Below are 13,782 nucleotides of genomic sequence, written 5' to 3' on the forward strand. Positions count from 1 at the left end.
ATCCCACTGGACCATGGAGAGTCCCATGGAGAGTCCACACACCTGGCAGGCAGTAATCTGCTCTGATACCACTTGTCACCTCCCAAAAGAGCCCTTAGGGGTGGTGGGCAGCACATGACTTAAATACTGCTTTTTCGGCTCTACACCTAGCCGATGTGGGACTATTGGTCCGTGACATTGGGCTAGCTTGTAACCCAAATGTACAATTATTGGTGCCAAGGAGGAAGCTTCTTGGAGAAGCTTCAAAGAACTCAACCTGTGATTTTCAAGGTGTTCAAAGTGATTCAAATAATTGTTGCAATGCTCAAGTAAGTTCATCAAAGTATGTTGTTCCAAGAAAAGTCCAAATTCATTCAAAGTTTGATGAAGTCAAAGATATTTGAACTTGGCTTAGATTTGAAAATTTGAAATGGATTAACAAGATTATAAAAAGGATTTTATGGCCAAATTTGAGTGAATCTATGTATAGAGTATAATCAATATGGAGCATCCAAAGTATGATGTGTGAATTAGAAAGAAATGACAAAGTGGATGGGTGTGTGCATTTATATAGAGATTTTTATTTTTTTATTATTTTATAATATTTATTATTTAAAAAAACACGGTGTGAATGTTATTTGTAGTGCGTGAAATTATATAAACGTGGGTATCTCCCCTATGTAAAATTGTCGTTTTGAACTTGATCGTGCGGTCCGTTTCGTCAACCGGGGTCACCCGGAAAAGTTACCGACGATCGCGCTAGTTTAACTCTAACTTGTGCTCGTCACGAGAAATGGAGTTATTTTGGTTCGATCGGAGCCGCTTAACAAATATATCATTGACCGGTCCTCACATAAGCGACAACCAAAGTCAAGTAAACTGCTCGCTGCAGAAAATCAAACGTCACACACGTCATGGGGTCCATCTATGTCTTTCAAATCCCTATGGGAACTCAACAAGAGCTTCAATATGTTGGCTTTTAATCGATTCAACTGAACGTCAATGATTAGAAACCGTCCATATGAAACTTCAAGGAGCAAAGAAATGGTTCGAATTTCTAAATATTGTAGGTCCCGGTCTAGTCCTCTAGAAGAGTTAAAATAGGAAAAATTCTAAGGCTAGATCCTAAGGTATCCAAAGAAAGATAAATGAAGACCTCAAAAATGAGGTCACACACATTCAGGTAATTAAAGAAAAGTAAATAGGAGGAGACACATTAATTTTAACGTGAAAATACATGAAAATGGTGAAACAACACGGGGTCTAACCTTGTTTAAATAATCAACTATAGATTGTGTGCACACATGAAAATTCTTCTTCTGAATTAGTGAAGATAGAATTACAAATTTGATCGTTGTAAATGCACAACAGGAGTTCATCTATAATAAATATAATCTGGTTGTGTTGAATGTAGTTCTAGGTGATAGCAGACTGCAAGAATTGTAGTCGATTGTTACGGAGACATTAGTCTGCTCTATATATTATTGATGGGAGTTGTAGTGTTAGCTTATCGTACAAACCAAATGTGAAAGCCATGATAGTAGTTGGTCATGTGGGTCGTTGATGGTTGCCTTTGGAGCATCGGTTGGCCATAAAGGTCGTAGTAGGGAGCTGTAAGAAATGTGAGCTACATAGGTCAGAGTTGTTCACATAGGCATAGTGGTGAGTTACGATAATGTTGGAATGCCGCAGCAGCTAGAGTTAGGGGTTGTATGAGCTGTGGATCAAGTAAGCAATAATTGGTCATATAAGCGGGAACAGGGCGCTGAGGTAACTTCTGTAGACCACAAAGTTAGTAGCCGCAAGCTGCCACATAGGTCGTGGTTAGTCAAGTTGATCGTAGTGGCAAGCTGTGATGACGTATGTAGGCCTCAGAGGCTATAGTAGGAGGTTGCACGAGCTATGAACTATTTAGAACGTGGTTGGCCAAGTAGGCCATAGTGGTCAGCTGTGATGATTTCTGTAGGTTGCAAGAGCTGGAGTTGGAAGCTGCACGAGTTGTGAATCATATATGCCATAATGGTGGACTACAAGAAGAGAGCTTTAGAAGTCTGGAAAAATTCACTGTTTTTATGAAGCATTGTTAAAACATCTTCTGGAGGCGTCGTTGCACCGTATGTGGGGTGCATTCTTACAACATTATTGGGGTGTCTCATTATACCATATTTAGGGTGTGTTGTTACATCTTCTTCAGATTGTGTCATTACACCGTGTATTGGATGATGATTGCTCCGTCAGGTGCTTCACTATTTCAACTTGTACATTGGGATTCTGCAATGCAAGTGGTGGCTCCACAAGGAAATTTTGCTATAAGGAGCGGGTGGCAGCTGATGTTTGTCGATGGTAGAGGCCGGCGGATAGTGATAGACGGTGGCTGGTAGGTGGTGGTCGACAGTGGCTGACAGGTGTACGAGCCAGAGCAAATTTTCTATGCTAGAAGGAGGGGCGCTTTAGGAGTTAAGAGAAAGTCATCGTCTCTGAAAGCGTCATTACACTATATGTGGGTTGTGTTGTTATACTGTTATTTGAGTGTATCGTTAGATTTTATCCAAGGTTTGTTGTTATACTGTCTTTGGGTTATGTCGTTGCACGATGTACTATACAATGTATTACTTCAATGGGTATTTCACTATTCTGTAAGATACGCTAGGATTTTATAATTCATATTTTCACTCCACATTAGAGTGTGCTACAAGAAGCAAGTGGCGGTTGATAGTGCTCAAAGGTAGAGGGCGGTTGACGGTGGTCGATAATGGCCAACAAGTGATGGTTAACGGTGGTCAGCGGCTATAAGAGCCAGAGGAATTTGGTTGATTTTCGGTGCATAAATGATACTGAGCTTCATCTCCTCCTTATTGAAGCTCTGATCTTATTCTGGATGCAGGTCTAGCTTCCCTCTCAAGAGGGGTAGCACTCTATTTAAAGAGTTCGAGCTGAAAAAAAAAAAAAAACCACTTCGACCGGACGACCTAGATAGGTTCCCTTGATCGATTAGTCTTATATGGGCATTGAAGTGCTTTAATATTGTCGAGACGCTCGATTTGACTATAAGCTTGTCGGAGTTAGAATTCGTTTGACTTTCAGTTGTGTTGAAAGCTTTCAAAAGTAGTTTAATGAATTGATTTGGGCTTCATTTGTCTCGGATTGACCACTTTTTTTATTCATGACTCCGTCACGTCAAGCCAAATAGTTTGAATGTAAATTTGCTAAAATCGGATTAATTTATGATTTTTATTGAAGTTTGAACATTTCTAGCTTAAAAATTATCTTGACAACTGTGTCTTATCTCAAGATTCAATCCATGCCTCAAAATTCTTGTGAGATGATAAAAATTTATTGATAGCTTATCAATAGTAATCACCATCATCATCATGTTTAGTAATTTATTCAATTTTAAATAAAAATAAATGATATTTATATGCTACAAATCATAGTTTATTGAATTAAAATATAAAAGAAACTATGATCTGAAATGGCAGTAAGTTGTGAAACGGAAGGATGCCAGCTTGGTCGGTCTCCACTCAACGGGAAAGTACTCATCCCAATTAGCTAATTAAGGAGAAAAAACCTCAGAAGCTGAAAGGCTGAAGAATACTTACTAGGGGTCTAAACGAGCCGAACACGAGCGAGTCGGGCTCAGTGCCGGCTCGTTTATATTTCGAGCTCAAAAAGTATGTTCGTGTTTGACTCGTCTGTTTAGCGGGCCGAACACAAGTCGTTCACGAACAAAGAATCGTTTTAACAACCCTAATCACGTAGCCATAATATGTTAAGGATTGAGGCAAGATTTAAAGTATCATTTAAATCTAATTTAATAATTTTTATTATATTTTCTTAATGAATACTTCTAATTGATTATAAATCTTTGTAGCCTTGTAGTCAATTAAATTTTTTAAAAATTGTACTTATCAAAGATATATAAATATAATTGATTAGTAGTATTTCGAGTTAAAACGAACCGAACACCAACGAACAAATATTTATTCGTGTTGTTCGTGTTCTGCTCGTTAGCTTAGCGAACAAGCCGAACACAAGCTTCTTAACGAGCCGAACACGAGCTGTTCGCGAACAACGAGCCGTTTTGACAGCCCTAATACTTACATGCATAAGCAATAAACACATTTCCGGCCGGGTATGAGAAATCTAAGATGAAGGAAGCCCTGAAAACCGAATTTGAGCTATAAAGCTTCAGAATTAATATCAATTGTCATTGGTGCCAGATGTGATTGGATCTTAATTATGGGCTTATTATCAGACTCGAACCGGCCCAAGTAAGTCAGTTTAGCTGGACTAAAGAAAGCCCAGCAAAAGTTTTAAGTGGATCTAGCTGGAGTAGGGGAAAGCTTGTTTGGTCTCTTTACAAGCACGGGAGGAAAAAGTCTTTTCCCTTCATTATTCCACACACAGCAACAGTAATGAGCAAAAATTCAAATATATTTGAGATATGAACCCACCCAAATACCATCAAAATTTATAAGAACGCATTAATTTTGTTTATTTGGGACATTGATTTTATGAAAATTTCACAGCTCTCATGAAGATAATTCCAATTAGAACTTCGAAAATATCAAGCCTCAAATGAGTTGCATTTGCTCAAATAAGATAGTCCAAATCATTTTAGCTTTATGTCAAATTCATTATTCCAACATAATGCAATAGGAATGAGGAATATTCACATATATTTTAGGTAAAGATCAAATATCCTCATTTTTCAGTAGGAAAATATCTAACCATGCTTATTAATTTGGGGCATTTCGAACACATGGATTGTAAGATACTTTCATAACTCATGTTATCAGCTAAAGGTCTCATCGTGATTAATCGAATTAAGACTCTAAAGATGTTAAGCATTGGATTAGTTGAATTGGGTCAAAATAGTTAGAATGGCTGAAGCCATAATAACTAGTTAAGGCCTTTCTTACTCCTATTATGTGCATCACCTAACTGCATACTAAAGGGGGAGGTGGCAAGTGGAAATCCACTGAAGAGGACTTCACAATCTCCATTGCCACTCCCATCATTATTTTCTCCCATTTTTATCATTTAGGAGATAACTAAACTTTCATTTTTACATCCCTAACTTCAAACAAAGCATTGACATCAACACATGCACATTAGTACATAGTTTAGGTGATATGATTTTAAATTCCTAAATTTCTTATGAACTTCATTTTATCAATTATATGAGATAAATATTTTCATGTAAAATGATGACATAATTATTGTTTGATAACCAAATTTGTGATACTAAATATAAAGTAAAGTTTTTGTATCTCACATATAAAAAGTAGATCTATTACTTTCAAGCATAAGAAATTAATAAGATGGTTTTGAATGGTTAGTGACATCATAAAAGTGTGACCAGTGACGAACCACCACTAACACACACCATCAATCACCCAACTCATTCCTAACTTTATTAAGCAGACCGTGTCAATCTTAAAAGAAACTTGTCTAATCATTTTCTTAAATATTCCAAAGTTCTCTAAAATAGAATATGAATATCACCTCAAAATATTATAAGTAGACCCTAATTTTGCTCATTTATCATTTGGTCAACTTCTAGATCATACAAGAGTTAATTGATAGCATTAGTTGACATTTGAAGTTCTCACCAGCCACCTATTGTGATCCTAAATCTGCCTTATCTATACATTTGAGAAAATGATTGGCCTAATCACCTTTAGATGCCTCTATAATCTTCATGAATGATCTTACCAATTTAGTTGGCCTATTATTTGTGTTTCATCTCAATTTTTTTTTGAAACTATTTTGATTGAGCTAGATATAAAGATTTATTTATTTTAATATTTTTCTTACAAAAATTCATGCTCCTAGCCTTTTTTTATTTACTTCATTGATTGTGTGTTGGTTCTTATTTTTTTACTATGGTGTTAAGACTACTAACATGGGTTATGACATGTTTAATTTTAACCCTTTGTTGATTGACATCCTTGTAATCAATAATTTGAGAGTCGATGATTGCTTTGGAGTTAAGTGATATTTGAAATTGAGCTCTACTTTTTTTTTCATATAAGTTAAACTTGAGGTTCTCTCATTCTTGTTTTATATAAGTGAGTTATCTTTTCATATACATGACATTTGGTATTGAAAACCTTTCATTTGATGTGGTACATACCTTAGATTGAGGGTGGTAAGGTAAGAGGGACACTTTTTTTGTTAGGTAAGGGAGCTATCCTAAAATATACATGAGCAAGTATCACCTAAGAAAGAGCTACGTGACGAGCAAAGAACCACAAAATAGAATGAGAATCAGAAATAAGAAGAACAGTATCTTGGGGTATTATTAATGTCAAAGGCGGGATTAAGGAAACAAGCCCCAAAACCTCCAGATTTCTCACAACTACCCCACATTGATCATCTCTATCTATAAGTTGGGTTGACCTGAAATATGATACTTACAACGCTGCATAAAAAAAAAAAAATTAAACAAAATACGTCATTAAACAAAATACGTCATAAAGGTACAAAACAAAATGCCCAAATATTTGGCATACTCATTTTATTAGCCTATTCAGTCCATGAGTGAGTTGAAGAATTCTATCTGACATATTGTATAAACTTCTCATAGCATCTATTGTGGATGATTGATCAAATTAGCCTATCAAACGGTCGGTTGGCTGACGAAACTATTTGGTCAAGCTGTTTCACTGAATCGACCGCCTAAAACACAACATGAATTTAACTAGATACGGAGGGTTTTGACTATATAGCTCTACATATATAACTGAAATAAATAGTTAATTGGTTTATAATATATTTAGGATGGCCATTAGATGTTTTTTGCTTCTAGTACAAATTAATATTTTTCTTCCCCTGTAGTTTCTTGCATTACTGTGTTAGTATCAACATAGATCAGTGATAAGAGAAATAATAGTAAAAAGAGGCATTAATGCATGCATTCCATTAATGAATAATCTATCGTACATTTTTTCTTACTTGTTTGGGCTTCATGAAATGTGATGCTGCAGCGTAACGAAAGAATGAAGGGACAGCAATTCTGCAGAAATATGAATCATTTAAGAATTTGCTGAATTTCAATGGCAAAAAATCCTTCAAATTTTCAAAACAAAATTATTACCATAAACCTTAATTGCACTGGAATTTGTGTTGTGGTGCCGAAACGATGTTATGCCAATTTCATATAAACAAATATAAAAAAATGGGCTAATATGTTAATATCACGAGAATTTATTAATAAGAATGAATAAAAAAATCAGATCAGTTACATGTGTCGCATGCAGCTCTAGGCATTTGTCACAGAACTAGATGAGAAATCTCATTTTGCCTTGGGATGCAGTCTGGCTGGGTAGTGGTAGCGTTGTTTAGCCAAGGCAGCATCAATTATGGCGCGATAGTAGGGGCTCTTAAATGTCTGAAGTGAAGATGTTGACTTAAAATCGCTCAATATTGTTTAATATGATTATAAACTTGGCTAAATGTGACCATATATTAACGCGATCCAATCGGTCCCAAATATATATATATATATTGATGCTTGTGAGAGAATTGTGAAGTATTAGTTATCGTCTTATCGTTGTACGAGAATCTATCACACACATAAGAACTTATAAAGAGCAGAGATATCATAAATTTTTATATGAAAAATTCGGAAAGGGCAAAAGTAATGGGGCAAAACTGAGTAAGAACGATCTATTATAAATTTGTGATTACACGTACAGATCTATCTCCAATATGCTAGAAAGGACTATACAGTTCTTTAAGGTACAATGTTCATTGTATAATGGTCGGGAGTGGTTGTAGTTGGGAAGAATCAGTGGAACTAATACACTAATATTCAAGGAATTAATACACTATCGTTGAGGTGTATTGTTGCGCAAAGTACTGGGTGACGCACTGCTCCATCAGATACTTTGCCGGTTCGCAACGATTGTTGGGATTGCACAGCGCACATTTTGATTCTGCAAGGGATTTTTCCGCAAGGAGTAACCGGCAAAGGATAGTGGTCGATGATGGGCAACGGATACTGGTCGACGATGGTCGATGGCTGCAAGAGAGGGAGCACTTCGCCAGATCTTCGGTGTGAAAGCAATATTGGGCTTCAGCTCCTTTTCAAAACACCGATCTTCTTCAGGCTCAGGGAGATTAGGGCTCTATTTATAGTATGGATGTCAATTCGGATCAGCGGGTCGAGTTTGGATCCAACTCGAAAATGCCCGACCCGATTCGGGTTAACCTGAACCCGACCTGAATAATAAATATGTTGAATAACTCAAACTGAACCATACCTGAAAAATATTTGGGTCAACCCTAACTAGAATTTTTTGAGTCGAGTTTGAGTCGTGTTGGTGTGTTGGGTCAATTTTTGACTCCTAGGGATGTCAATCAAGGTCAACGGGTCGGCTATGGGTCCAACCCGAAAATAACCAGACCCAAATTGGGTCAACCCTAACCTTACTCAAATAATAAACTGGTCGAAAAATTCAACCATAACCCGAAAAATATTCGGGTCAACCCAAACCCAAATTTTGCAAGTAGAGTTAGTCGTGTTGGCATGTTAGTTCAATTTTTGACACCCCTAATTTATAGAGCCCATATTACAAATAATGAAAGAATATATACCACCATGATTGTACGTCCTGAGGATGTTCCCTTTATATGATACTGTTATGTGGACATTTAAGCCCCTTAATAATGTCAAATTTGAGTGATTTTAAGCTCGTTGAATTGGTTTTGTCGGGATGCTCTATTTGACCATAAGCAAATTAGTACTGGAATTAGATTGACCTTTCAATTATGCATTGAAAGTTTTCAAATGTTGTTTGACGACTTGACCTGGGTTTGATTTGACTAAATTGCACCAATTTTGGTATTCGTCCAATTCGTCGAACCGTTCAGTTTGATTATAAATTTGCTAAAACCGGAGTTTTTAATAATTTTTAATCGAAACTTTCTTATTTAAAAAAATTCTTCAAAATTTTTTTCATATCTCAAGAATTATGTCACAGAAATTTATTAATGACGAATAATATGTATGTATATGTGCGTGTAAATGATGTCACAGTCTCATAATTTTCTTATAATTAATTTTCAACTAACCATCAAGCTTTAAGTCCCTAAATTCTACATAAATTTTATGTTAGTCACAATTTATCCATTTTTTTCAACATAATTGAAATAATCTGTGGCGGACACTCGCAAATGATGATCTATGCAGCTACAATTTTCTTACATTGGGGTATTTACATACATACCACGCAATTCTTACATATGTATAGATAAACGTAAATCTTCTATCTAAATTATACTTAACCATCAGAAGATATCCTAACCAGTAATTATTCACTTCTCACACAAAGAATGCTGCATTGGATTTGAACACCATATCGGTGTCCACAAACATCAAATTAAAATGAGTTTCACAAACTAAAGCAGAATAGTTAAAAACCAACAATTTTTTCAAAAGACCAGAAAAATTTATAAATGTCTCTTTCATAATAGTTAAATACTCTACCTGAAGGCCCCACACATCATTTACGCTTATTAAGGCAGTTAACAGAACTTCAAGCATAAAAAGGGGAATTAACTTACATAGGGTTTATATATATATCACTCAAATATTTGACATTTAACTAAAAATATCGTTATTACTAACTTTTCAATTGCAAAATAAACCTTTTCAAGCATAAATTTTAACATCAAAATGTTATAAAAACAAATATCAAAGTTTAGCTATTAGATATGTAAATGCATAAGAACTGTATAAAAAGAAAAAAATAGTAATTAACAGAATAATGAACCGCATGAGCCAAAATAAGATATCTGTAATATGCCTCAAATTCAATCTTCTCTTACAAATAATAACAGCTCATCCCTAACATCATCCCCAAATCACAATAAAAAAAAAAGAAATATAAATTATGAATATGGATAAAAACCAAAATAATACAGCTATGCAAAATATAATTGATAATTGGTAGAAGAAAATAATGACAATTTCCTTTATTAATACAGAGGATTGTGACAACCCACCTGCCATCCATTTCTTATCAACAATCATTGATCAACTAAGCCGGCATCCCAAAACTTGTAATCAGAGCCAGTAAAGGACAGATGCTGGAACAAACTAGCTTTAACTCTTCTGTGAATCAATCAGCTCCAGAATAAACATGAGGATAGCCAGCAAAACAATGATAAACAAAGGCTTCGCCTTCCAGCCGATAAAATAGAATCGATTGTTTTATTTGATAACTATTTCTTTATAGAGTTTGAACATGAGATTCCAATTGTCATCTTATCTCGCTCCTGCCAAGGGAGAAAGCTCCAATCTTGTTCTCAGTGCTCTGAGATAAAACAGAAGTTATGAAAGAATGAAACTCCTTGTTTGGTAATTTATATGGTACAGAATCATTTATGTATCAGCAAACAAAGTTGCAACAACACCACCAACCTGATACTTCGGAGAGGGGAAAACATTCCAGAACCTGAGCGTTTCATCTCCTGCTCCGGTGACAATTGTCTGCAGAAATTAGGAATGTAATAAATGGACTAAAACTGGCACATAGACCCAGTAAATGAAGAGAGAGAGAGCAAAGGAGCTTATCAAACCTGCCCATCAGGAGACATGGCCAAATAAAGAACTCTAAACGTATGGCCTGTGAGTGTAGCAACCTGTAAATGAGTATGAAAATAATAAGAGGAGAAAGAAGAAGGGCATTTACATACAAACCAAACGTTTCTTATGTATTTACACATCAAACAACTAAAATTTGCTTTTTACATTTAGAACATCCAAATCTTTCATCTGACATTAAAATATTAATATTGTAGCTTTTGGGAAGCAAATACTCCATTTCATGCGTAGGTAAGGTGGCATGTATGTAAAAATTGAAGTTTATATGTTAGATATATAAATACATAAGAATTGAGTGGTATGTATGTAAACCTTCCAAAAAAACAAAAATTGCATACTCGAACACAATTCACAGATAGACTCTGACTTTACTTGCCTTCAACATCGATGGATATCGCCATACAATTATTTGATTTTGGGAATAGCCATGAGTGCTAACAAGTTCATTAACATTCTTCGACCATACAAGATTACAGACCTGCATAATGAGGACTGCATAAATTAAAAACATAATATCAATATAATAGTTCTTTTCTTTTTGGAAAATGGGGGTATAACATAACAGAAGTTATATCCAAATTTTGCTTTAATCCATTAATAAAACCTGAACATCATGATAGTCAAGAAAGAGGCCGCCCAACAAACTAAGAGAGAAATCAATGATACAATAGTAAGAAAAAGATCAAATTTCACGGTTTGGTAGCTCATAAGCTCAAATCATGATCTCAATACCTGACTTCCTGTGTCCATGCAGCTGAGATGAGAATTGGTCGTGGTGTTCCAAAACCGGATACATCTATCAGTGGTTCCACCACCAGATGCTAGTAAGCCATGAACATGTGGAGACCAAGCAATAGCTTTTACCGCAGCAGTGTGTTCACAGTACTTATGTACAGGCTGAGTTGAATTCATATTCCAAACAAAAAGCTGGAAAACAGATGCATTTAGATTTATATAAATAAAAATCAACCTCAAAAAGATAGGTAATGGGACTCACTTTATTATCATTTCCACCTGATGCAAGTTGACGATTATCATAGGACCACTTCAGCCCACAAACCTATTAATGTGAAGCAACTGAATCAAAATATAAGAGACATTGAGACCAAAAAAAGAAAAAAAATTAAGAAAGAAAAAGCTGGAGAAATTGTTTAGTAGATATATAAGAAGAAAAAAAATCAGCATTTTTGCAAGAACAATAAAACCAAATCAATATTATACCCTGTAATAAATAATCAAATGCAAAAATATACAATAGAATAATATTCAAGATTTAGCATTTATACCTCAGACTTATGAGCTGAAAGTTTACTGACATAATCTTGTTGCACACGTATATCACGCTGAAAAATGTTCTTATCCCGACTCCCAGAAGATAGACAAGATGAACTCCATGCTAGAGCTCCAACCCTCAATCTATGGCCTTCCATGATCCTTATCTTCTTGCAGCGTGATGCATCCCATATCTAGAAACATAAGACATCCTTCTCCAATCAGATAAATTCCAATTTCATAAACTACGGAGAGCACTAATTCATCGAATTTTTAGTTGGCTTCCTCAAAAAGGGATTCATGAGAGTAAAAAGTACAAGTCCTTAACTTGTTTCCACTTTAGTAAGATTAAACATCAAGAATTACATATCTTTTCAAGAAGAACCTGCTGTCTACTTATGCAAATCTTAAAATCCTTAAGAAAGCAAGCAATCTTCCTAACCCAAGATATAACAAGTAAAAAACCATTAAAAAGAGCAGAGAACTAACCTGCACTATCCCCTGGCTAGTTCCAACAGCTAAGTGGCTGCCTTGCCGTGCCCAACCCACAGAACAAACAGCATCATCAACGCCCAAATCACAGAGTTTTGTCACCTACAAATAACCATCATTATACTACGAAAAATTCAGCACAATTCAAAAACAAAATCAGACCAAGATCCAACCTTGCTACTGGAAGCATTCCAAAGATAAACGCAATTCCCCAGTCCCACAGCCAACATGTTGCTCGAAGACCAATCAACTAGGTTAAGATAGAAATCATCCTGCAGCGCCGGCGCATCTAAAACCTAAACCCCAAAACAAACCCCACAGTTCCATCAGAAACGAATTATGTCAGATTCAATCCACAATTAGTAGCAGAACTCACCTTAGAAGGTGACCTAGAGACCTTCCTAGCCGCCATAGGCTGAGTAGGGGAAACTCCGGGGAGTAGATCGTCGACCCCCATAGGAGAAATAGAGTATCTCGGCACTTCAGCCTTAAATCTAAATATATTCTTGCTTGGACTAGATGAAACTGAGGAAGGGGAAGATGAGTACCCGACCCTCCCGGACCAAGACCTATCAGGCGTCTCCGGTGGCACGATGCCGTGATCCGGACCAAATAAGACCGTCCGTAGAATCGCCGCATAGGCTCCGGAGCCTTCCTCCTTCCCGCCAGTCATAGGAGGGGAATCTACATTGAAGAGATGGAAATTGGAACCAAGGCGGCTAGGGATGAATCGATCGCTGTAGATGACGCGAGGGGAGGGAGATGGCGAAGAGGATGAAAACTGGTTGTAACGCGGAGGCGTGTAGAAAAGGGGACCGGATCTCGCCGGCGGCGAGGAGCGGTCGGGCTTCGAGGAGTATGGTGACGGCGAGGGGTTCTCCGCCGGTAGAGAATCCATCGCCAAGAAATTGTTGAGCTCCTCGATCTTGTTGTAGGATCTTGGGCTGCTGGACGGGATTTTTAAGGACTAAGAACAGTAAGGGGTTTCTGCTATAAGCGGAAGAGATCAGAGAGACTTCGGTTGGAAACCCCCTTCTACCCCAAGACTTCGTTTCGGTTTCGCGGAATATATTTGCTTCTGTTGGGTAAAATTGGGCCAGGTTACTTTAACTGTTTTTAATGCATAATTTCACCGACATATTATCCACGTGTATTTTAAAATTTATATGTTATGAGGATTTAAGTTTAATCATAATAATGGAAATCAAAGAATCTTTTAGATTAATAAAAAAACTTTTGTTGTTTGTAATTAATAGTGTATAGTGATAATTTAATATTTTAGTTGTATATATCATGCCCGTTTACTTAATGTAATCAAACTGACGTTCACTCGAATAGGTTGAACTGAATCATTCTTTAATAAAATATTTTCCGTCATATCTGCTTACCAATTGGCCCGATCATCTGAACTAGTCTGATCCAAC

At 36.3% G+C, this 13,782-nt stretch overlaps 1 protein-coding gene across 1 annotated transcript; it reads right to left on the minus strand.

Moving 5' to 3' along the window:
- Positions 1–9,775: 9,775 nt before the first annotated feature.
- On the minus strand, positions 9,776–13,408 carry LOC110039499 (protein FIZZY-RELATED 2-like). The gene is made up of 10 exons (XM_020744587.1): positions 12,735–13,408; positions 12,532–12,654; positions 12,356–12,460; positions 11,881–12,060; positions 11,592–11,654; positions 11,327–11,521; positions 10,971–11,072; positions 10,570–10,632; positions 10,412–10,480; positions 9,776–10,304 (listed from the first exon to the last, which is right to left on the minus strand). Exons 1-10 carry the CDS (start codon positions 13,254–13,256, stop codon positions 10,251–10,253), a joined length of 1,476 nt encoding a protein of 491 aa, XP_020600246.1. The 5' UTR covers positions 13,257–13,408; the 3' UTR covers positions 9,776–10,250.
- Positions 13,409–13,782: the final 374 nt, after the last annotated feature.

Source organism: Phalaenopsis equestris, unplaced genomic scaffold (genome assembly GCF_001263595.1).
Source record: "Phalaenopsis equestris unplaced genomic scaffold, ASM126359v1 Scaffold000002, whole genome shotgun sequence".
Taxonomy (NCBI): Eukaryota; Viridiplantae; Streptophyta; class Magnoliopsida; order Asparagales; family Orchidaceae; genus Phalaenopsis; species Phalaenopsis equestris.

What these genes read in the sequence shown, in the direction of transcription:
- LOC110039499 (XM_020744587.1), bottom strand. Translation starts at nt 13,256, where the DNA reads ATGGATTCTCTACCGGCGGAGAACCCCTCGCCGTCACCATACTCCTCG. An exon ending in TCTCTAGGTCACCTTCTAAG is followed by an intron (nt 12,655 to 12,734) that starts GTGAGTTCTGCT and finishes TTTGGGGTTTAG; the next exon opens with GTTTTAGATGCGCCGGCGCT. An exon ending in TTTCAGCTCATAAGTCTGAG is followed by an intron (nt 11,655 to 11,880) that starts GTATAAATGCTA and finishes TCACATTAATAG; the next exon opens with GTTTGTGGGCTGAAGTGGTC.